Source organism: Rosa rugosa, chromosome 7 (assembly GCF_958449725.1).
Source record: "Rosa rugosa chromosome 7, drRosRugo1.1, whole genome shotgun sequence".
NCBI classification, from domain to species: domain Eukaryota; kingdom Viridiplantae; phylum Streptophyta; class Magnoliopsida; order Rosales; family Rosaceae; genus Rosa; species Rosa rugosa.
The window spans coordinates 13862224-13884126 of NC_084826.1; the positions used below are offsets into that span (position 1 = coordinate 13862224).

Consider the following 21903-nt stretch of genomic DNA (forward strand, 5'->3'; position numbering starts at 1 on the left):
TTGGTAGGTTTTTTGGTTAGGTTCAATAAGTCCCTACTCCTTCGAGTTAGGGTTTGGGAGTTCTGGTTGGTGTGCCATTATTGTGGCGTTACTCCTGGAAATTATGGGTCTTAATTTTGGTGCTTTCTGGTTGTCAACATGAGGGTGGATTGCCTTTACACGTGGTCTGGCGGTACTTGGACACGGTGTTGAAGAGGGTAAATTGGCTCTGTTTAATGTTGGTGGAGGGGTTGTATCGTTACTCTCGGGATTTGGTATCTTTCATTGTAGCTCGTGGTTTCGGGCGTAAAATTTGATTAGGAATTGGGCTCTTTTGGCTCATGGATGTTGCTACCCGTAACAACGGATCTTTGTAGGAATGTGTGTCGTGGTGTAGCACCACAACCGGTCATTCCAATGGGTTGTAATCTTTTCAGTTATTAATGGATTTTATATCTTCTCAAAACAAAAAATAGAGTTGTAAAATGGAATGCACTTACCACTAGATTGATTCTTTGTAGGAAAACTAAAAAAGAAGGGAAAATGAAATTCACACTCTTTATTTTACAATCCGAAATCTATATTTTCTTTTTTGCATTGGTAATTTGAATTTTATCTTTAATGACTTAGATTTTGTCTTTTTACAAGTTCAACCTAAAAGAGAGAGAGAAAAAAAAAGTATAAATTTCATTTTCTAAAAATCAATCCAAAATCCTTAGTTTTGCATGTCACAGTGATGGATAAAAGTCATTTTTAGGTAAGTATTGGATTCACGTCAACTCTCAATCTATGTATTCCCTGCCTAAAGTTTTTCCCAAAAAATATTGAATAGATAGAGATGACAAATTTATCAAGAGTAGAAAAAAGCATCCAGTTGTTCACCTTCAGTAGCATTGTAGTTTCAGAGAACACCGAGATTTCGACTAATAGAAAGTCAGTTTCTAAAGGACTATTTTGTTCACAATAACAAGATTGTCAACATTTTCCTCAATTTATAGGGGCTTTTGCCCAGTTATCAGCGTCCATAGTCTTGTACTGTGTTTTTCTCTTGATCTTTCTCTTCCCTTCCAATTGCAATGATCTCCTTGTTCCACCCAAATACACGGAGAGGATTCTTCTTGTTCCGTCAATCATCGGCATATAAACAGGCCAGTAACTCGGGCATTCAGAAGCATCAGACGACAATACTTGAAGAATCACCACCATCAACTCAAATTGATTTCAGAGAATGCCCCTGGATGGAACTTCTTGCACAATGCTTCTTTGGCTGATTCAATTCGATCTTGGTCCTGCAAACAAATTAATAAGAGTTATTTTATTATAAAATTTATAAAAAAGAAAAATTAAACTTCATACTTGAAACCTTGGGAAATCTTGTACCTTGCCCTCCAAGTAAATTCTAAGAGGCTCGCGTCTTGATTTTCGATAGCATCCTTAACATGTCATGGAAGATCACGATTAGAATCAGATGCATGATATTATATTATCATAAAAATCTACAGTTCTTAAAAGGCTCTTACCAATGTAGATGTCAGGAAATTCAAGGCAAAGTTTTGAAACAGGTTGAGCAACTTCTAACTGCCATTTTTAACCAAAAAGGAGGTTATACAAACAATAATAAATCTGTTCATAAACACACATGCTAATACCACTATCATGTTCAAGACTAAAATATTCCAAAATTTAGAGGAACATTTGGCCTTCTCAAATTTCCCAACTCAGGACTTCCATATAACATTCAAAAAGTTGTATACAATAGTCCAAAAAGCAAAGACACACTAGCTCTCCCTCCTGTAGGTTATAATTATGTCATCTAACTATATTTCCTACTACAGAGACCATATTCAATCCAAATTCTTTTGGTACAAATGAATAGTTCATAGGTGTAATAATATGGTCAAATAGGCACAGAGGACATTATCCGAACTCACCCACATAAAAGTTGTTCACCCTAAGAGGGTTATGATTATAATTGAGATGCTTATACTTTAGTGGCAGTACCAGGACATAAAATTTTAGGTGTGAACACATGTAAAATCTATATGCACCAAAACCCAAGACGTTAAATTATTGAAACATCATAGAACATCAAATACGTACATCTGCAAGAGTTGTTGTCAAGCACTTGGATACAAATGGTTGTGTCATTACTAACTCGCCACTGGACCTCATTAGTTCAATTAGACAGTTCCACTCATCGTCTAGCTCCAGGACGTTTGTTGCTGTAAGAATTATTACATTTTTACACTTGATCTACAAGAGACAATGAGTTGATAATATAATATAATTAGTACTTAATCAACCAAAACATATACACACACACACCACTCAGTCAAGAGAAGGCAATCTTTTTGCTAGTGGAATCTTAATACAATGTCCTAAACTCAAGCTGACCATAAGACCAAAAACAACAATATTATAACTTTATAAGTGACCTTCCAAGCACATACCAAAGGGACAATCAACTTTTCATGATGCAACAATTCAGTAATACCCTCGGGCAACAGAGCCATCTGAGAATGAAAAAACAAGGATAAGATTAATTCAAACTTTGAAGATTCCACCGCTGCGTACATTGAAAATAATTACTGTTGGTAAATAGTGCACAAAAGCTAACCACCAGAAGATTAGAAAAGAAAAAGGAAAAGGAAAAAAAAAATCATTCTATCATAAATTGCATAATTCAAGAATAAGGCATGGTTGACAGCAAAGTACCTCATTCCGGTCACCAGTGCATTGATCACCTATAAGATGCCTCAGATATTCTTCAAATTCTTCATCAGGAGCCTAAATAAATGAAAATTGACCAACCTAAGCATGGTTAGTTGGCAATTACAAAACTTCCACAAAGTAAGAAAGCCTCAATGATATTAACTACCATTTTACTAGTCCACAAGGTTTGCAGGGTTTAAGAGGTTAATTTTCCCAAGAATGAAAAAGAAATAAATTCGATGAAATATCAGTGGGTGTTTTCTAAAGTTCTCAGAACACACAACGTACCAGACGAACCCCAAAAGCCTTTGCAACACCTGCCAAAGTAACATCTGAATGGAGTGGGCCTACCCCTCCATATATAAATACCTACGTAAAGGAATAATTGTATGCAGAATCAGAACCAACAAGGCAAAACCTTCATTTATTCATCATTAAGAAGCAACCTAAAGAATTGCCAGAGAAATTGTAATGCTTTACCATATCATTAGTTGATTGTCGTCGCTCAACTTCTTCAGCCACAGAATCTATCTGTTATAAAAAAGAATGAATAGAAGATGAACATATAAGGTAATGCGTATAAATGCCTGTTTCGAGTTTCATATGTAACTGAACACTGATCATTGTAGTGACATACAATGATACAGATGGACAATGAAAAAAATAGTAAGTGGGCCAAACTAAAATTTATTAAAATATACTACGCGACTAGTAACTTACATCATTTCGTACAACGGTTGTTTGTGATACTGACCAACCAATGGAATGGAGCTTTCTACACAGTGAATGCCCTAATTGATCCTCAGCAGTGCCAAGCCTGAGCTATCAAACAGATATAAAGAAGAAAAAGAAACTTCAGTGAAAGATTGGGCTGAGAATAGAGTTGCACCAAATTTGAAGCATCTTTTTTTTTTCTTTTTTTCTTTTTTTCATTACATCATGGTTTGTGTATTGTTTTTAAGTTACTTGAAACTGTGCTTGTCCTCCAACACTACAAACTGTTTCCTTTTTTTTTTTTTTTTTGTATAGTGTTGATTAAAGAAAAAAAGAATTGATCATAAACATTACCAACAAATGACTTACAGAATCTCATCCCCTGCAGCTATGGCTGACGCCATGAGTAAGCTACTCTTGGGTAAGTCCATGCTGTTAAGGCCATTGGCAACAACAGGCTTCTTTACACCAACTGAAGGAGGAAGTTTTTTAACTCTCCCCGCTCTCTCTAACCTTCCATCAGAGAGCAAATAAGCGGGTCTAAATACTTCTTTGCTGCTGGAGGAATTGTTCATGCTCAATAATGAATTTGGAACTGTGTCGTATATGCTTCCAATTGAAGTATAACTGTGAAATGACAAAAATACCAAAAGTATAACCAATTAGCCAAATGTTAGTAGATGAGTGTAATAGTAGAACTGAATCAAATGACATATTATAATATCTACATGAAGAACAAACTTGGAAACTCAAAAGTACACTCCGCACTGAGAAAAGCAAAGCATTAAAAGCAAAATTTCAAGCAACATAGAGAAAGTATTACCCTTGGTCATAAAGACTGCAGTACTGAACCTTGGAAGTTAAGAGAAAGGCCCACACATCTCTGCAATGAAACAGATGGAAGTTAAACCATAAATAAAATAAAAAACATGTCCTATTTGTTAGATTCACCATTACCATTCACAGAGATACATATAATAAGCACATTAGTCTAAACTCTAAAGCCAAAGTTGAGCATCAATCATAGCACAGCATAAGAGCAAAATTATAGTATTAAACGTAACTAGAGATTGAAAATACTGAATTGAAAAAGGGGAACACTATAAACATTTTGTGAAACCCCACTATGATTGCCACAATGAGATGATGATTCCTCTAGCCACATTTAAAATGTAAATGCCATTTAGAGAAGAAACAAAGTTGGCCTTAGACAGATTCACCATTCCTGGATTCCATGATTTCAGCACATTTCATAAATCTAAATAAAACCGGGTACCAGTGTCAAAATGTGGTAGAGGCCTTTTCTTTTGCCTCAAGCCTTCATATCAGTTTGAATACCCTCCAATAGAATCAAAACAGTAGTTAGCCATTACCAAGTCCTAGAACAATTTTCCAGTGCTTATTGTTGCACAATAAGAGAAATTGTATTTAAAGAAACATGTATAAGAACTTCTAATTTGCTTTCTTCCTAGAAGTAAAGACAACTTTGCTCTGTAACAGCTCTTTCCAAATACCAAAAAGAAATTAATTCGAACAGAGAGCATATGGCACATCAACACACCTGTATGACCAATCCAAGATAGGGTTTACCCTCATGAAAGGTGGCCATCCAGGTGAACTAGGAGAGAACTGTTCTTGCCCTACCTGCAAGATTGAAAGATATTTTTATCAGAAAATTTTGAACATAATCTGACAGCAGAGACAAGTCTACAATATGGTTGTGCCTTTGCTAATATAGAAAATCAAAGTACCGCAGTAGGATCACCCATTCGGACACCGAGAAAAATTGCTCTGATTGGTTTGGCCTTTAGTAAAGCCTCCAAACCAGACTTGAAATCTGAGCGTATGATATCCAGTTGCAAACCATACCTGCTTAAAAGATTATATCAATTGAAGGATAGATTCTTCACTTGTTAATAGAATTAACATATAAATGTAAAATGACATTTTATAATCTTGCTAACAATTCAGGGAAGCAAAGACAAACAAAAAGAAAGAAAAAAAGAGAAAAGAGGATCTCTCACGTATTGGCTGCATCATAAGTAAACGAGTTGATTTCAGGGAAAGCAGATGGGCACTCGAAATATATTGTTCGCATTGGAAAATCTTTTACACCCCCATTTATACAGCTCTGTTCCCCTTTATGCAAAAAGTAGCCAGCCCTAAGTAGATGCAGCAAAACCTACACAAACAATTTACTACTACTATCAATGAGACATAAGACAATGGATAGATCAAGCAAGCAAATTCCCTTGAAAACTTACAGTTGAATCCTTTCCCCCATTGAAGCTGAACGCGACCTCTTCAATTCTGTTGAGAAAAACATTTAGTAATTGCGTATAAATCATGGCTGATCCTCATATTTTCTAAAACTGAAGCTAAACTGTTGAACTCTAACTTAAAGGTGTCAGGAGCACCTCAAGCGATTATTATTTTCCAATACTGGTTACATTATCATATAAAGCATCAGCAAACATACTATGAGCTTTAAATTGAATGGTCGCCATTTTGTGTGGACAGTTTTTGGCACAAACAATTTCAAGGTTGTATAAGTTAACAAATTTTAGTTTAGTCTCCCCCATTGTGCCATTAATGACTAAAATGATGCAACTCCCCAGATCCAAACTGTTCTTGCGCTCAAAGAATCAAAAGCCTTTATGTAATCACAATTCGGCAAAAGCAAGCCCCCTACTAAGGAAAAAAGGCACATACTGGAGCAGTGTGAACTCGCATCATCAAATCTCAATTGATAAGATTATTAATAAAGCCGCTCCCAAGTCCTCAAGTGCCCTCATCATCCTTCTTTGCCCCAATACTCATCTCCAGAGTATACAATATGAACTAAAAGTTTGATATCACCACTCTATATTCCAGACTAGCATGACGATAGGGAGTTCTAAAATTAATACCAGATATCAATAACAAACTTGTTTTTGTCATCTCCATGAACATCGCGAAGTGGCAATCACAACACTAAATGTTCAAGATGAGGGTGATAAAAGAGGGTTTAAATGCATGGTACGTTATTAGTGACTTGTTTTTGCCACCCATTAACCTCCTAATAACGCCTTGAATGATTGTCCATTTGGCATGATCAGCTCTTCCATTCCCGAAAAGTTGTCAGATTTTTAGAATCCACACAAGTTTTGTAGTTTACTCTAAATCACATTGGCCAAATCGCCAGTAACACGTGGTGTATACATTTAAAGAATTTCAAAGGATAGCGACAATCTTAACAAGTTCTGACAAGCAAAAGCACAGCACATTTCCTAATATTCAAATCCGTGACTTAGATTTGCATTAGTATTCGACAAGATAGTTCCAAATTCATATTTAAACGGTTTAAAGCACCTCACAGCAAGAACACTACGTGATACAAGACTAAACCTGTCCAAAACATCATACACACCACCAAGGCAACTCCTTATCCAAGCTACCTAGGAGGAAGTAAACCGACTACAGCTGTCACAACTCATGAAGAGGAGCAGATATAATTTGCCACATGGGATTTTCAACAGCGGTTTTATCCTATCCATTTCACTTCTGAGCAAATGTAGTACAAACAATAAATCTTGAGTAAACAAAACCAACCCTCAACTGGTTACAATTTCACAACTCCATAGACCCTTCCTCTAATCCCAACAATATCATAATAACCAAACGAGAATTAAAGCCATGGCTTATGTAAAACAGCACATAGTTGACAACAAATACAAGAAGCACTTACGAGTAGAGCGCAAGAGCTCTCTGGATAACATAGATAGCGTTGTTGTACTTGGTCTTAAGCCTTCGATCATCACACTCCCTGATTGCTTTGTCAATCTCCATCTTCCCCTGAAACCCAAAAAACCAATCAAACTCTTCACAAAAAACCCCAAATGGGATTTCACAGATTCAACAAACTTGGTTCCATTCTGCAAGCTAATGGGTATTCATAAATAACAAAAAGACAGCACCTTTAGCTAAATTTAGCAAAAGGGTTTTAGGAAATCCAGCAAATTTGGCTCCTTTTTTGCTTAGCAATCAAGGAATTGTACCTGAGAATAGTAGTCTGGAAAGAAATGGGAAATCTTGGAGGGTGAGGTTGAGCTAGTTATAACGCTCAAACTCCATGACACACACTATTGTATTGAATTTTGAATCCAAACAATTCTGGGTTTTGGGAGTATTTACGTGTGTGATGGATGCCACAGATTGTTTATCTCGCAAAATATGAAAGTGGGTTTTGGCCGTTTTGGTCTGAATTATATTGCAACTTTTATAATATAAACTCTACGCGCAAAGCCAAATGAGGGGCTGTTGAAAAGTTGCAAAACCGAAATTGGTGAACCGGGTCGGGACGCTACTGTAATAAATAGTATTCTTTGCATTATTCCCTCTTTTGGTATTTACACTAGAAATTCTAAAATGGAATTTTCATGGTGAAATTTTTTTATTTTTTATTTTTTTTTGTGAAAGTGGTTGAAAATGTTATTTTGGAAAGTGCAACTGTGGATTGGATGGAGTGACTTAAAATGGAGGTATTCAAAGAAAGGAAGGAATTCTTTAGAAATGGAAATTCCATAATCGTAGTTTTCATATATGCATTAGTTTTGGTTCCGAAATGAACGGGAAGAATAGTAGCCTGCTTGAGATGACTCAAGAAAAGTCAACAAGTCAAGATCATTATTCACTTGTCTACAATCTCCAATATGAATTTGTTTTTCCTTTTCGATAACTGATTAACTAGTTGACCATTTATTGTAACTGTTGCCAAAAATTAGGGTTACATAATAATAATTCAATTATTTTGTATTTTCAATGGAAAGTAATAAAATTTCTTATTCAAATCTCTCGGGCACATTTTTATATCTCTCTTTGATTCTGCAACATGGTTTCACTAGAGCAACTCAGTTGGCTTATCTGTATTTTTTGTATGAGGAATGTTAGGCCTTCTCCAACCCCTCTTCCTAAAGTGCTAAAGGGCCAAAATAAAGCCCTTTTGGACTCCAACCCCTCTTCCTAAGGGCCAAAAGGCCAAATTGGAGGGCCAAATGTGGGATTAGAGCATCTCCAATGGGTTTGTTATTTGGCTTTGGTCAAATTTGAATTTGACATATGACATGGCAAATTTGATGTAGCAACATTTTGACTATTTTTAGCTCCAATGAAGATGTCAAATTTGAATATTACTTTAATATATAAAATTCTATTTATGTTGTTTTTCCTTCTTTTTTTTTTTTCTTGTAATCAAAGATCATACAATGAATGGTTCCATTTAAAGAGATGCAATTGAGATTATGAGAATTTGCTCACCTGAAACAGAAACAGAAACTGCTTGAAAACTAGCAGTCAAGATAGCAGGAAACAGAATCAGCTTGAATTTGATAGCAGTCAAATACAACATCACTGGAAACCAACAAACTGATACAAACTGAAATGGATTGAAAACAGAAACAGAAACTGCACAGTTCTAGCAGTCAAATAGCAGGAAACATAGTCATTCTTAAAGGGTTTGCAAGCAGTCAAATACACGATCACTGGACAAAACCTCAAACTGATACAAACTAAAATGGAAACCAACAACCTCACACTTCATATCACCTTGGAGAATTTTCATCTGAAGTTTGGAATAATATGCCCTCTGCTCAGGATTCATAGTAGATGTATCCATAGAATGGCATGGCTGTTACAATGTGGAACATATGTAATGGTATGGCTGTTACAGGCCTGTAAAAACAAAAACAAAAAACACAAGCATAAGGCTATAAAGTTGCAATCTTTCTAATAAGATTCAGTCCCCAAAATCATATTCAGTTGTTCAATACTTCAAACAGTCACAAAAACTGGCTCTCAACAGTCAACATAGCATTTCTTCATTCTAGTGTCTTGCAATATATGCACATATATCAGTTCTGCAATATATGCACATATATGCAATATATTCTAGTGTCTTCACTACCATTATTATACATGAATGGGCTAGTCTTCCTAATTTATCGGCACATAACACTCAACTTGAGCATTCAATTTATCAAGACAGCATTATGTTTAGCAACCTTAGACAAATAAACCAACCATCCAAATTGCTCATTTTTGAAAATGCCTACGGACCCAATAGACAGGCAATGAAAGCAACCCTATACACAACTAAACCAAGCAAAATGGCCAATTTTCTTCAACCAACAATATCTGATTCAAAATCTCAAACAGCCATTTCAACAAATCAGGCTCAAAAGCAACCAATCAAGCCAGATCCAACCTAAACAACACCCAAAATCTCATTTTTCCCCACAAATTTACGAACCCTAAATCACCAAACTCGTATTTTCAATCCCAAAATGATCCAACTCTCCAAGCATTCCACTGATCTGAAACAAAAATTCAGAAACAAAACAAAAGCGAGCAGAATCACACACCGCTGTCACCGATCAAAAGAAGCTTTATGAGGTAATCGTAATCGGCTCTAGCCCTTGCTGGTGGAGCAGCCATTTCTGGGTTTCACCTAATCAATGGAGACTAACACGTTTGTAAACTCAAAATCGAACCTTTCTCTCTGCACATAACCAAATCAAAGGCGAAAAAAGCCATATCAAAACTGGAATATAGAAGAATGAGATTGCAGGAAAAATCAAACAGCGGGAAATACCAGATCAAGGAAAGAGAGAATTTGGGTGGCCAAAATTTGCTTCTATTTACCTTGAATGAGCGGTTCTCACACACAGACCTAGCAAAGCTCCCTTCTCCGACTATGGTGGGTTGGGGACTTACTTGGGCTTGGCTAATAATGCGCACTGTCTCTCTTACCTTTTTCACCCTATGCGCTCATCCATGAGGAAGAAAGACGAGGGAAAGAGATCGAGAGAGAGCGAGAGCGAGAGCGAGAGAAAGAAACAATAAAAAAATAAAAGACCGAAAGGGGAGAATCTGTCAAATTTGACAGAGGATGCTCTTATGTCAAATACACGTGTAATAGACAGATGGGATGGAACATAATTTGGTTGGTCAAAAATAAACGTTAGCTGTCCATCTGGCAAAAGACCCATCTGTTGGAGATGGTCTTAAAGGGCCAAATATAGCACTTTGAGTAGCACTTTGTCCCTTTAAAAAAATGGATCAGATTGATGGTGGCCCACGGGCTGTAGTGGATGCTGACGGGAGCATGACGTCAGCCGTTGCTAACGTCAGCTAGCCGTTGGGTTTTTTTTATTTTATTTTTATTTTTATTATAAGTAGCCGTTGGTTTTTATTTTTTATTTTTATTATAAGTAGCCATTGGTTATTATTATATGTAGCCGTTGCAAGGTTCTAAATCTCTGCGATATTTCCGATATATCCCCTGATATCTCCTTTTTTCGACGGACCGATATATCTAGGGGGTAAATATCTTATCTTTCACCGTTTCTGCGAAATTTCTCCGACATCGTCAAATATCCCCGATATATTAGATATTTGCGATATATCCCGATAAAGTGAAGAAATATCTGTAAAATTTGAGGTAAAAATAAAAAAAAAACTCAGTAATTCTCTAAATGAAAATCTGTGTGAAGAGAGATTTTCTAAAGGCAAATTTGAGTGAGGAGAAATCCCCTCAAGGTGAATCTAGGTGAGTAGAAAATCCCCTCAAGGCGAATCTAGGTGAGGAGAATTGGATAAATACCCTCAAGGCGATTTTGGGTGAGAAGTAATTCTCTAAAAGTCTAAATGCAAATCTGTGTGAGGAGAGATTTGGTACTGTGTAGTCTGTGACTATTTCTGTAACTCTGTATGTAGTTTGTAACTCTGTAGTTGAATAATAGAAAGAAGATAAAGCCATAAAGGTTCAATTATTCAAATGAGGCCAAATGACATTGCAGAAGGAAGTCAAGGAACCATATATGGATGACATGATGAGAAGAGAGTGCAGAGTACGGAGTATTAAATTTTGGCTATGCATCTTGAAAAAGTGAGGAATAAAGAAGCTACTGTGTAGTCTGTGTCTTAAACCTGAAATTTTTTTTTGGAAGTTGTCTCTTGTTTTAGTGGATCAACATAATTAAAAATAGAAAGTGATATATGATATTAAGCAAACTACAGACGGTTAAATAGTTAAATGTAATTCATCGTTTTTATTGATTTTATTTTATTAAGTGCAATGTTTATAAAACTATACAAAGGGCCCCAAATTGATTAGGGAAGGAAATTTCCTACCAATTTCTCATAGAAATTATTGGTGGGAGACTTGAATAATAATTTGGTCGTCAAGTTACTCTTTCTTGGTTGGTGATGATGCTTAGTTTGTCCTCTATTGTTAGTTGGCGAGTTCCTCCACCTGAGAGGCATTATTATTACTCAAACTGTGAGTGTATAGTCTGTAGTTGAATAGTATAAAGAAGCTAAAAGTTCAAATGCTAAAGTAACTATCAAATGGAATAGGTGAATAACATGCATAAAGAGACTCAGAGCAGGCTACTCAGGCACGAACGGAGAGGGGGCTGCAGCACACCTCAACATCTTGAGAAAAAAAAATTATTATATATATAGACTACGTTATAGTACTTCTAAAAAAAAATCAAACATATAATATATATATAACAAACTGCAACCGACAATTCCAAAACAATCGAGAGGCGGTAGTAGCAGTCAACAACCGCAACAAGTTGATCGATCAAAAACCTATCGGTACTCATTTCCTGAGCCTCCAGTAGCAATGCCATCAAAAGATAGTCGATCAAAACAAAGCACAATTAAATCATTACTAAAAGGTGGTAGAGAACTATTGGCAACAATGGTGTCCAAATACCACATATATGATGCTGTCCCTTTTAACAAAGCTGATTCTCCACATTTCCAAAACATGTTGACTACAGCTGGAAATCTAGGTAAATTATATTGTGTTTACATATTTCTTCATGGACAATTATGTTAAGTAGAATTTATATAATGAACATTCCTATAAAATAAATCATTTTCTTGTTTAGGTCCTGGTGTAAAGCTTCCTACCTCCTATGAAATTCAGACTCGTTACTTAGAGAATGAGTACACAGAAATGAAAAGGTATGTGGATACTCACAGAGAAACCTGGAAAATATATGGATGCACTATCATGTGTGATGGATGGACTGGCCCAACCAAAATGTCTATTCTAAATTTCATGGTGTATTCAAAAGGTTCAACTGTGTTTTTGAAGTCTGTAGATGCTTCACATATGAAAAAAAAAATGCTCAGTACATAGAACTATTGTTAGATGAGATTATCCAAGATGTTGGACCAGAAAATGTTGTCTAGATTGTCACTGACAATGCATCAGCATTTAAAAAGGCCGGAAGGGAACTACAGAAAAAATATCCGCTATTCTGGATCCCGTGTGCTGCCCACTGCATCGATTTAATATTTGAAGATATCGGGAAGCAAGAGACTGTTTCCACTGTCGTCAAATGGGCTTAAAGTGTAACTAACTACATCTACAATCATGGTTGGGTACTGGCTGAAATGAGGAGCATCACGAAGGGAGATTTGATTCGACCGGGTAAAACTCGATTTGCGACAAATCACATTGCCATCGACAGTATTTTGAAGAAGAAATCTGATTTGAGAAAATTGTTTACAAGTAGCGCATGGAATGAGAATGCAGCGAGCAGGACCAGAGATGGCAAAAGGATAGAAAAAAGAGTCCTCAATGGGACATTTTGGGATGGCATGGAAGCAGTCCATAAAATTTATAAGCCATTGTATGAGATTCTTCGAATTGTTGACACAGAAATTCAGCCAACCATGCCCATATTATATGATAGGATTAAATTATGTTTAGTCCCTGTACTATGACCTTTTTTTCGTTTCAGTCCCTGACATTCTCAATTAATCTGAAAAGTCTCTAACGTCAAAATTTCCGTTTTATTGGTCCCTCCTGCGTCAAATTAGGAATTGGCTTTAGGTGAAATGTCCAATATACCCCTCTGTTATTTCTTTTTCCTTTTTAATTTCTTTTTCTCTTTTTTTTTTATTCCTTTTTAATTTCTTTTTTTTCCTTTTTAATTTCTTTTGTTCTTTTTTATTTTTCCTTTTTAATTTTTTTTTTGCTTTTTTATTTTTTATTTTTCCTTTTTAATTTCTTTTTTTTTTTCCCTTTTTAATGACCATCGTATCGTGCTGCATCGATAGCGCCACGTCGGCGAACCAATCCAGATCGACCCGAAACCCCAATTCTTGTTCTCCACGCCGGCGACCCTTTTTTTTTTCCTTTTTAATTTCTTTTTTCCTTTTCCTTTTTTTTTCTTTTTTCCTTTTTAATTTCTTTTTTTTTCTTTTTCTTTTCTTTTTTCTTTTTTCTTTTTCCTTTTTAATGACCATCATATCCTGCTGCATCGGTAGCGCCACGTCAGCGAACCAATCCAGATCGACCCGAAACCCCAATTATTGTTCTCCACGCCGGCGGCCATTTTTCTTTTCCATCACTGTTCTTCTTCTTCACTTCTGGTTTTGGTAAACTTGGCCATCAAAAACCATCATTTCAACCAGACCCAAAATCCAAATCACCATTTTGAGCAAGACCCAAAAACCTTAGGGTCTGAAAAAATGGTAGTTTTCAATGAAAAGTTTCCAAATTGTGGCTTGATGTGGAGAGAGAAAGTGAGATTTAAGTGGGAGAGAGAGAAGTAGGCTGTGAAAACAAGAGATGAGTGGTTTAGAGGCGAATTTCTGAGCTGATTGGGATCTGCTTGTGTTTGGGAGATGGCGTCGGCGACGATGGAGGCGAGGGCGGATCCCAACAGAGGGAGATGGCTTCAGAGAAGGTGAAGAAGTGATCGATCAGCTCCTAGCCTCTTGCTTTTGCTCGATGTCCATCTCTGCACCGCCAAGCTAGGTCTTTGCTGGGTTTGGTTTCAATTTGGGGAGAGAAACAGATGGGTTGTGGAGTTTGATCGGAATGAGATTGGTAGGTTGAAGAAGGAGAAAGTAGGCAAAACGAAAAGAAAAAAAATGAAAAAAAGAAATTAAAAAGGAACAAGAAAAATACAAAAAAGCAATTAAAAAGGAAAAAAAATTTAAAAGGAACAAAAAAAAAAAAAGAAAAGGCAAAAAAGAAATTAAAAAGGAAAAAGAAAAAAAGAAATTAAAATGGAAAAAAAAGGAGAAAAAGAAATTAAAAAGGAAAAAGAAATAACAGAGGGGTATATTGGACATTTCACCTAAGACCAACTCCTAATTTGACGCGGGAGGGATCAATCAGACGGAAATTTTGACGTTAGGGACTTTTCAGATTAATTGAGAATGTCAGGGACTGAAACGAAAAAAAAGTCATAGTACAAGGACTAAACATAATTTAATCCTATATGATATGTTTGAAAGAGTGAAACAACAAATATCACAGATGAGAGGAAAGAAATGGGTGCTTAAAATCATCAATGATCGATGGGATAAGACATTAAGTCAACCATTGCATGCCGCAGGTATTATTTCTCTATCTCGAAATACGTTTGTATCTTGATAATTACTTAGTTAGATCTATATTATATAACTTTTTGGTTTCTTGTTTGTAGCACATTTCTTAAACCCAAATTTTCATTATCGACATGATGTTGGTTATAGCCCACGTTTCACAAACTCTCTGGCAACAGTTGTCGAACAATTTAACATAAATGGAGAAATTGCGGATACATTTGTGGATGAGGTAACTTCTTATTGTTGACAACCTTAAAAAATTTTGGGATTAGAAATGACTAATTTTCAAATTGTTAATGCAGATTGTATGCTTTAGAGATGCAAAGGAATCATTTGGGTCAACCATAGCAAGAAAAACAAGAGAAACCAGAAATACAGGTTTGTGGTATATTCGTATATGTATACATTAAAACACACACATACACACACATATAATTTCTTTAATAGAAAATGTTGATCTATTATAGCAGTAACTCATTGTAGTAGCTTTACAGCTGATTGGTGGACACAATGTGGGTATTCTGCACCAAACATGCAGAAAATTGCAATGCGTATTTTTGCACAAACAGCTTCTTCTTCTGCGTGTGAGAGAAATTGGAGTACATTTGCTATTATTCATACCAAGCAAAGGAACCGTTTGGCATATCAGAAGTTGGAAAAGCTTGTATACTACTACTACAACATGAAGCTGCGGCTGCGAGATAAACAGGCAAAGAATAATGTGGTCAATGAAAACAACTATATAGATCTACTTCATGTTGCAAGTGAGCCGCTTGATAATGGCATTGATCCACTTCATGATTCGATTATGCCTGCACACCTAGATGATGAAGCTGGAAGACATCTTCCACAAGTTGTAGAAACTGCAACTAATGCTAGAATCAACGTAGAGAGAGCCTTATCTGAAGAAGTTGTTAAAAACCCAGAAGATAATTCAGATAGTGATGATGCGTGGGGTGGTACAGCAACTCCAGATAGTTCTGATGATGGTGGAGAGGGTGGAAGCGGAACAGGTGGTGGAGGTGAAAGATATGAATATGGACAATCTTCTGTGGATGGAGGATTCCAATTTACCTGTGAAGGTAATTTTGATCATGCCACCCAAGATGAAGACCACGGAGTGAGAACAGCTGGTCATGGTGCTCAAGAGAAGACCCGATATGGGAGGAGGACTAGAGGTGCAACTGATGATCAAAGTACCCCATCTGATGTTTCTTCAATTGCCTTAAGTTTTGACTCTATCAGTTTAGGCACAGAGCGCAGTGGGATCTCAAATGAATCTCATGAAGGCAACAATCAATTTGGTTATGATGCTTATGGATATAATCAATATGGAGAAGTGTATGATCAGTCATCCAGTTGGGTTCATCCTTATTATCCCCTTATAGGGGAAACAGTCGGCAGCTCTAAAGAGATCTATAACTATCATGTTCATCACTACAATTCGCACTATATGGGTCATATGTCTTGGTATGATTATTACATTTTCGTAGACCAGCGAGCGGCTTTTCAACCTCCTAGAGTCTCTTTTTGGATGTAGATGAAGTTGACATTCATATGTATTTATATGTAGTTCTAAATTTCTAATAAATTGACTTTTTTCAAAAACGATATTTTCGTACGCTGTATCCCCAATATTTCCAATATCTCCCTTTTTCAAAATACCGATAGATATGAAGATACCGATATTTAAAACCTTGAGCCGTTGACAAGTGTTTGCATTTTCTTACTTTGTTGTGTTCCTTTTTAAATGCTTTTGTCATGAATAAAATAAATATTACAAATATGATTCCAGTTTTATTCCATTTCAAAATTAGCTAAAGATATTTTTTAATTTCTTTAAAAAAAAAAATACAGCAAAAAAAATTAATTTTATGATAAAAAATTATTGAAATTACTCTAACTCAATTGACTTTAAAAAATAAGAACATATATATATATATATATATATATATATATATATAACATATCCAAAATGTTAAAATATATTTTAGGGCTATAATTTAGTCATTTGGGTTGGAGACGGAAGCTGTCAGATCAATGAATAGTACAGAATTCAAACTGTCCTCATTTATCTTCCCTTTCTACATTTCTCATTCATTAATTGACACTTGTCCTCTTATTTCACTCAAAACTATAATATTTTTATTTATCAAACTGACTTTTATATTTTCCGAATATACCCCTTATTATTGCATATCAATAAATTTATTATTTTGTGATCTTTCATTCTATTTAAATTCTTTTCTCCTCTCTCTTTCTCTCCGGCAATAAATTCTTACCCATTCTCATCGTTCAATACAAACTCTAAATTAGGGATGACAAAAATCCCCATCGGGTAGGGTATCCATTGGGTATTCGACCCTAACGGGTAGAAATTCGGGGGAAATCGGGTAACGAGGATGGGAATCCCCAGTATTCGAATTTTGAAATCGGGTACGGGGTGGGGATGGTATTTTAATCCCCATCCCCATACCCACCCAATAAGAATTATCTGAAATATATATATATATATATATATTATTTATTATATATAGTTTTGATATTATTTATAAATCTTATATAATTAAACCAATTCTTAAGGGAATAGTTAAATTTTTAAAGTACCATATATGCCCTCACATACTATAAATATTAATAAATAAATTATTTCTATATGAGGATAAGATAATCAATAAACTATATCATATTTGAAGAAATTGCAATACCTCCCATAAAAAAATGACAAGGTTCCCCAAAATTAGGAGAGAAATTGCAGTAACTTTTTTAATTTAAAAAATAAATAAATAAATAAAAGCCAATTGACATGTACGGAGCACATGTTCAGGGGCTAGTAAATAGTTATGTAAACTTCATATTTTTGTCAATATTTAAATTCTGTTAATAAATATGTTAAAAAAAAGGAAGATTCTTTTAATAAAATATTTTTATCAACATGTCAATTTTCCTTGATTGAAATAAAAAATTTATTTTATTTTGATATTTGATTTTAACTTCATATTTTACAATCCAAAATTATTTCTATGAATTTTTATATAGTAAATTAGTAATATTGTTAACGGGGATTGGGGCGGGTACAGAGACCTAATCCCCAATGGGGACGGGGACGGGGACGGGGAATCCCCAGTATTTTATTACGGGGATTGGGGCGGGTAAGGGGATGAGGAATGAAGTCGGGTATGGGGATGGTAATTTAATCCCCTTACCCTACCCTCCCCATTGCCATCCCTACTCTAAATTCAGACGATCATATCTACTAATAAATCACTATGATTGAAGGAGATTAATGACCTATTATTCATCTCTAATTCAATTTTGTTTAAAACCTAGAATCTAATACAAACTACATGATTTGAGTACAAAGAATGATGAGACAACAATGAAAGTTTATGGGTAGTTTCGATCATTATTTCAATTTTTTTCCTATGTTGTGGGCAGGGGAATTTTTCTTTTGATCTATGCTACAGAATTGAACCCACAAAGTTGGTCTTTGGTATTGTGCGCAGAATTTTTTTTTATCTGAATGTGGGAAACTTTTTTTTTTTTGGGTGTAGAAAGTTTTAATTGATCTGGTTATGCAATTGTTTCAGAAGGTGGGTATTGAACCAAAGAAAAATTAGTAATTGAACCAAAGAAGAATTGGTATTGAACCAAAGAAAAAGTAAAAGGAGGAGGAAGATGAAGAATTTTTCTAATCTGGGCTATACAATTGTTCCCAGAAGATGAGTATTGAAGTAAGAATTGGTATTGAACAAAGATGAATGATACAAAGAAAAAGGAAGAGGAGGAGGAATAGGAATATGAACAGGAAGAGGAAGACTAAGAGGAGAAGGTTAGAAGGATGACATGTTCGCAGAGAGAGAGAGAGAGAGATTTAAATGAAAATATGTTGTTACAGCCATTTGAGAGAGCTCAATTGGAGTCCACTCTGTTTAAAATGGCACCTTCAAAATCATCAGGGATTGATGGTATGTTAGCAATATTTTACCAGCGGCACTGGCACATTGTTGGGGATGAAATCAGCACGTTGTGTTTTCAGGTACTGAAAGGAGTTGCTAGTACTCAAGATTTCAATCATACTCTTCTTACTTTGATCCCAAAAGTAGCAACACCATTGACAGTGGCAAACTTTAGACCAATCAGCCTGTGCAATGTAGTATACAAGCTGATTGCTAAAACTTTTGCAAATCGGTTAAAAATGTTAAACAGCGACAAGCGTGGCCCATGGTCCACCATTGTACCAATATTGTCCCAACTTAACCACCTGTTAGGTGTTGGGTTTTAATTACAAAAGGCCTCGGTACAATTGGGTGAGATCCACCCATAAGTTATATTTTATTTGTCACTTTTTCAATGTGGGATCTTTCCTCTCCAACACGCCCCCTCACGTGCAACCTAGCTCTAGATCTGCACGTGAAATTAATTAACAATCCAATTCCCACATTGGAAATTGGGACACAAATCTCATATCGGAGACTTGGCCAATATAACAATCCAAGACCCACATCAGACACTTGGTAACAATCCAATCAGAATATTTTGATGGCAATATATGGAACCCAAATTCGGGCCCATGACAATTGGAGACGCAATTGGAGAGAGACCCGCTTTGATACCATGTTAAACAGCGACAAGCGTGGCCCATGGTCCACCATTGTACCGATATTGTCCCAACTTAACCACCTGTTAGGTGTTGGGTTTTAATTACAAAAGGTCTCGGTACAATTGGGTGAGATCCACCCACTTATAAGTTATATTTTATTTGTCACTTTTCCAATGTGGGATCTTTCCTCTCCAACAAAAAAAGATATTGGCATCGGTTATTTATCCTTCACAAACTGCTTTTCTTCTAAAGCAAAACATTCTGGATAATGTTATGGTTGGTTTCGAAGCAACACACTTTGTCAAGAGATTAAGAGATGATGACTTGGGAGCTATTGTTTTAAAGTTGGATATGGCAAAGTAGGGCTGGGATCGGTTCTGTTTTTCGATTTTTTTGCCGGAACCGGAACCGGAACCGATGATGTTTTTCCGGTTCGGTGTTGCTGCGTTTTTTTGCCGGAACCGACTTGAAACCGGAACCGACTTGGAACGGTTCGGTTACGGCTTGTAACCGGTTCCTGTACACATGTAAACCTATCCAGTTTCTCAGCTTCCCAGCCACATTTTGTTCTGCAATTTTCTCAGTTTCTCCATTAGAGAACACACCAGAACTGGAGGAGGAGGAGAAGAGGAGGAGAAGAAGAAGAATATGGCTGCTGCGGCTATGAGAGGGAAGAGATGGGGTAGGTATGACTAATAAGAAAAAAAAAATTAGTGGGGAGTAGATTAATGAGACTTTTTTATTTTCTTGGCCATTTTCTATTGGAGAAACCTAGGGAATTGGAGTGAAGTCAGTGAACATCACGTGCTGATAGGTAAGTAACATAATAGAGAGAGGGAATAGAGAAAAAGTCAAAAAGAGAATAGAGAAAGGGAGGTAGTGGGCCGACAGAGAGAGAGAAATGGGAGTAGGTCAGTAGGGTATGTATTTTATTAGAGAAAAAATAGTATAAAAAGTAGAGAAAAGTGTAAATATATCCTACACTCTCTCGGTTCGGGTAAAACAACAAATAAAATTGAGGAACCGAAACCGAACCGAAATATACTATATTAGAACCGAACCGAAAATAAATAATGAATTAAGAGACAAAACCGAACTGAACAGGCTAAAATCGGGTCGGTTCGGCCCGGTTCTTCGGTTTATCGGTTTTTTTTCCCAGCCCTATGGCAAAGGCTTATGACAGAGTTGAGTGGTGTTTCTTGGAAGCAATGATGCTAAAACTGGGTTTTCATCCAGAATGGGTTCGTCGGATTATGGATTGTGTCACAACAGTCTCATTTTAAGTCTTCTAGAATGGAAAACCTCTCAGTCACTTTGTCCCTACTAGAGGAATTCGGCAGGACTGCCCTTTATCTCCCTATCTTTTCCTATTTGTAGCTGAGGGCTTCTCAAGTTTGCTTAGATTTGCTGAAGTTTCAGATTTGGTGTAAGGCTCTCCGAGTCTGCTCCTCCAATTTCTCATCTCTTTCATACTGATGATAGCCTCTTGTTCCTTGTGGTTGATCAAGATACCCCCCCCAGGTTCTTCGCAATGTTTTCACCTTTTATGAAGAAGTGTCTGGCCAGAAAATCAATTTTCAAAAGTCTGCTCTCTCTTTCAGTCCTAATATTGCACATGATTATATTGACTTTATCAGTTCCTTTTTGGGAATCCCAATGGTTGATTGCCATGAAAAATACTTAGGATTGCCAACCATGGCGGGGAGAAATAAAAGATCTCTGTTTAAGTTTGTGCGGGATAGAGTTTGGCATAAAGTGTTTGGTTGGAAGGAAAAATTATTATCTCAGGCAGGAAAGGAGATTCTTCTGAAGTCTGTTGTTCAGGCTATCCCCTCTTACTCAATGAGTGTTTTTCGGATGCCTTTGTACTTTTGTCATAATTTGTCTGGACTTTCAACCAGGTTTTGGTGGGGCAGAAGAAAGGGCATGAAGGGTATTCACTGGTTAGCATGGAGTAGACTTTGTAGGAACAAGTTGCAAGGAGGCCTGGATTTTAGAGAATTTGTCGATTTTAATCAAGCTCTTCTGGCTAAACATGGAGATTACTTTCATACCCAGATTCCCTAGTGGCTCGGATTTACAAAAGCCGCTACTACCCACACACTTCTTTCCTCAAAGCCCAAGTTGGCAGATCACCGTCTTTCATTTGGAGGTCCATTTTATGGGGAAGGGAACTTCTTGTTTCTGGTCTAAGATGGAAAGTTAGGGATGGAAGATCAATCTCAATCTACAGAGATGCTTGGATACCGATACCTCACTCTTTTCGTATACAATCTCTATCTGGTATTTTATTCAATTCTTCTGTTTCTAGTCTCTTTGGTGCTAATGGTTGTTGGAATTAAGATATGATCATACATACCTTTTGGGCGTCGAAGGCTGAAGCAATATTATCCATTCCTTTACCTTTTTCCCCGGCTTCAGATGTGCTATGTTGGCATTATACCAAGAATGGCTTGTATACGGTAAAGAGTGGCTACAAACTAATCTTGAAGAAG

The 21903-nt window shown here is 36.3% G+C and overlaps 1 protein-coding gene and 2 long non-coding RNA genes across 4 annotated transcripts; 1 reads left to right on the forward strand and 2 right to left on the reverse strand.

Annotated features, from left to right (window-relative positions):
* Window positions 1-803: 803 nt before the first annotated feature.
* Window positions 804-7656, reverse strand: LOC133721608 (uncharacterized). 2 transcript variants are annotated; one of them, XM_062148268.1, is made up of 17 exons: window positions 7443-7656; window positions 7133-7239; window positions 5670-5715; window positions 5430-5587; window positions 5157-5274; window positions 4967-5049; window positions 4229-4288; window positions 3775-4032; window positions 3412-3508; window positions 3172-3222; window positions 2980-3060; window positions 2695-2766; window positions 2430-2492; window positions 2080-2232; window positions 1500-1557; window positions 1360-1412; window positions 804-1268 (listed from the first exon to the last, which is right to left on the reverse strand). In XM_062148268.1, the coding sequence occupies exons 2-17, from the start codon at window positions 7231-7233 to the stop codon at window positions 1185-1187; spliced, it is 1536 nt and encodes a 511-aa protein (XP_062004252.1). In that variant the 5' UTR covers window positions 7234-7239; window positions 7443-7656; the 3' UTR covers window positions 804-1184. The 2 variants fall into 2 exon arrangements, with proteins under 2 accessions (XP_062004252.1, XP_062004254.1); XM_062148270.1 differs by having other exon boundaries at window positions 7362-7656.
* A 1099-nt stretch (window positions 7657-8755) lies between these two features.
* Window positions 8756-10225, reverse strand: LOC133719898 (uncharacterized). Its single transcript, XR_009851533.1, has 3 exons — window positions 10084-10225; window positions 9804-9940; window positions 8756-9114 (listed from the first exon to the last, which is right to left on the reverse strand). It is a non-coding gene; the product is annotated as an uncharacterized LOC133719898 (long non-coding RNA).
* A 4594-nt stretch (window positions 10226-14819) lies between these two features.
* LOC133720489 (uncharacterized) lies at window positions 14820-15529 on the forward strand. Its single transcript, XR_009851894.1, has 3 exons — window positions 14820-15034; window positions 15108-15183; window positions 15300-15529. It is a non-coding gene; the product is annotated as an uncharacterized LOC133720489 (long non-coding RNA).
* The last annotated feature ends 6374 nt before the right edge of the window (window positions 15530-21903 follow it).

Coding starts and splice junctions, on each gene's coding strand:
- LOC133721608 (XM_062148268.1), bottom strand. CDS start 7,233: ATGGAGATTGACAAAGCAATCAGGGAGTGTGATGATCGAAGGCTTAAG. Junction 3,223..3,411: donor CAACCGTTGTACGAAATGAT/GTAAGTTACTAG, acceptor TTTTTATAACAG/ATAGATTCTGTGGCTGAAGA. Junction 3,061..3,171: donor GACAATCAACTAATGATATG/GTAAAGCATTAC, acceptor TCCTTTACGTAG/GTATTTATATATGGAGGGGT.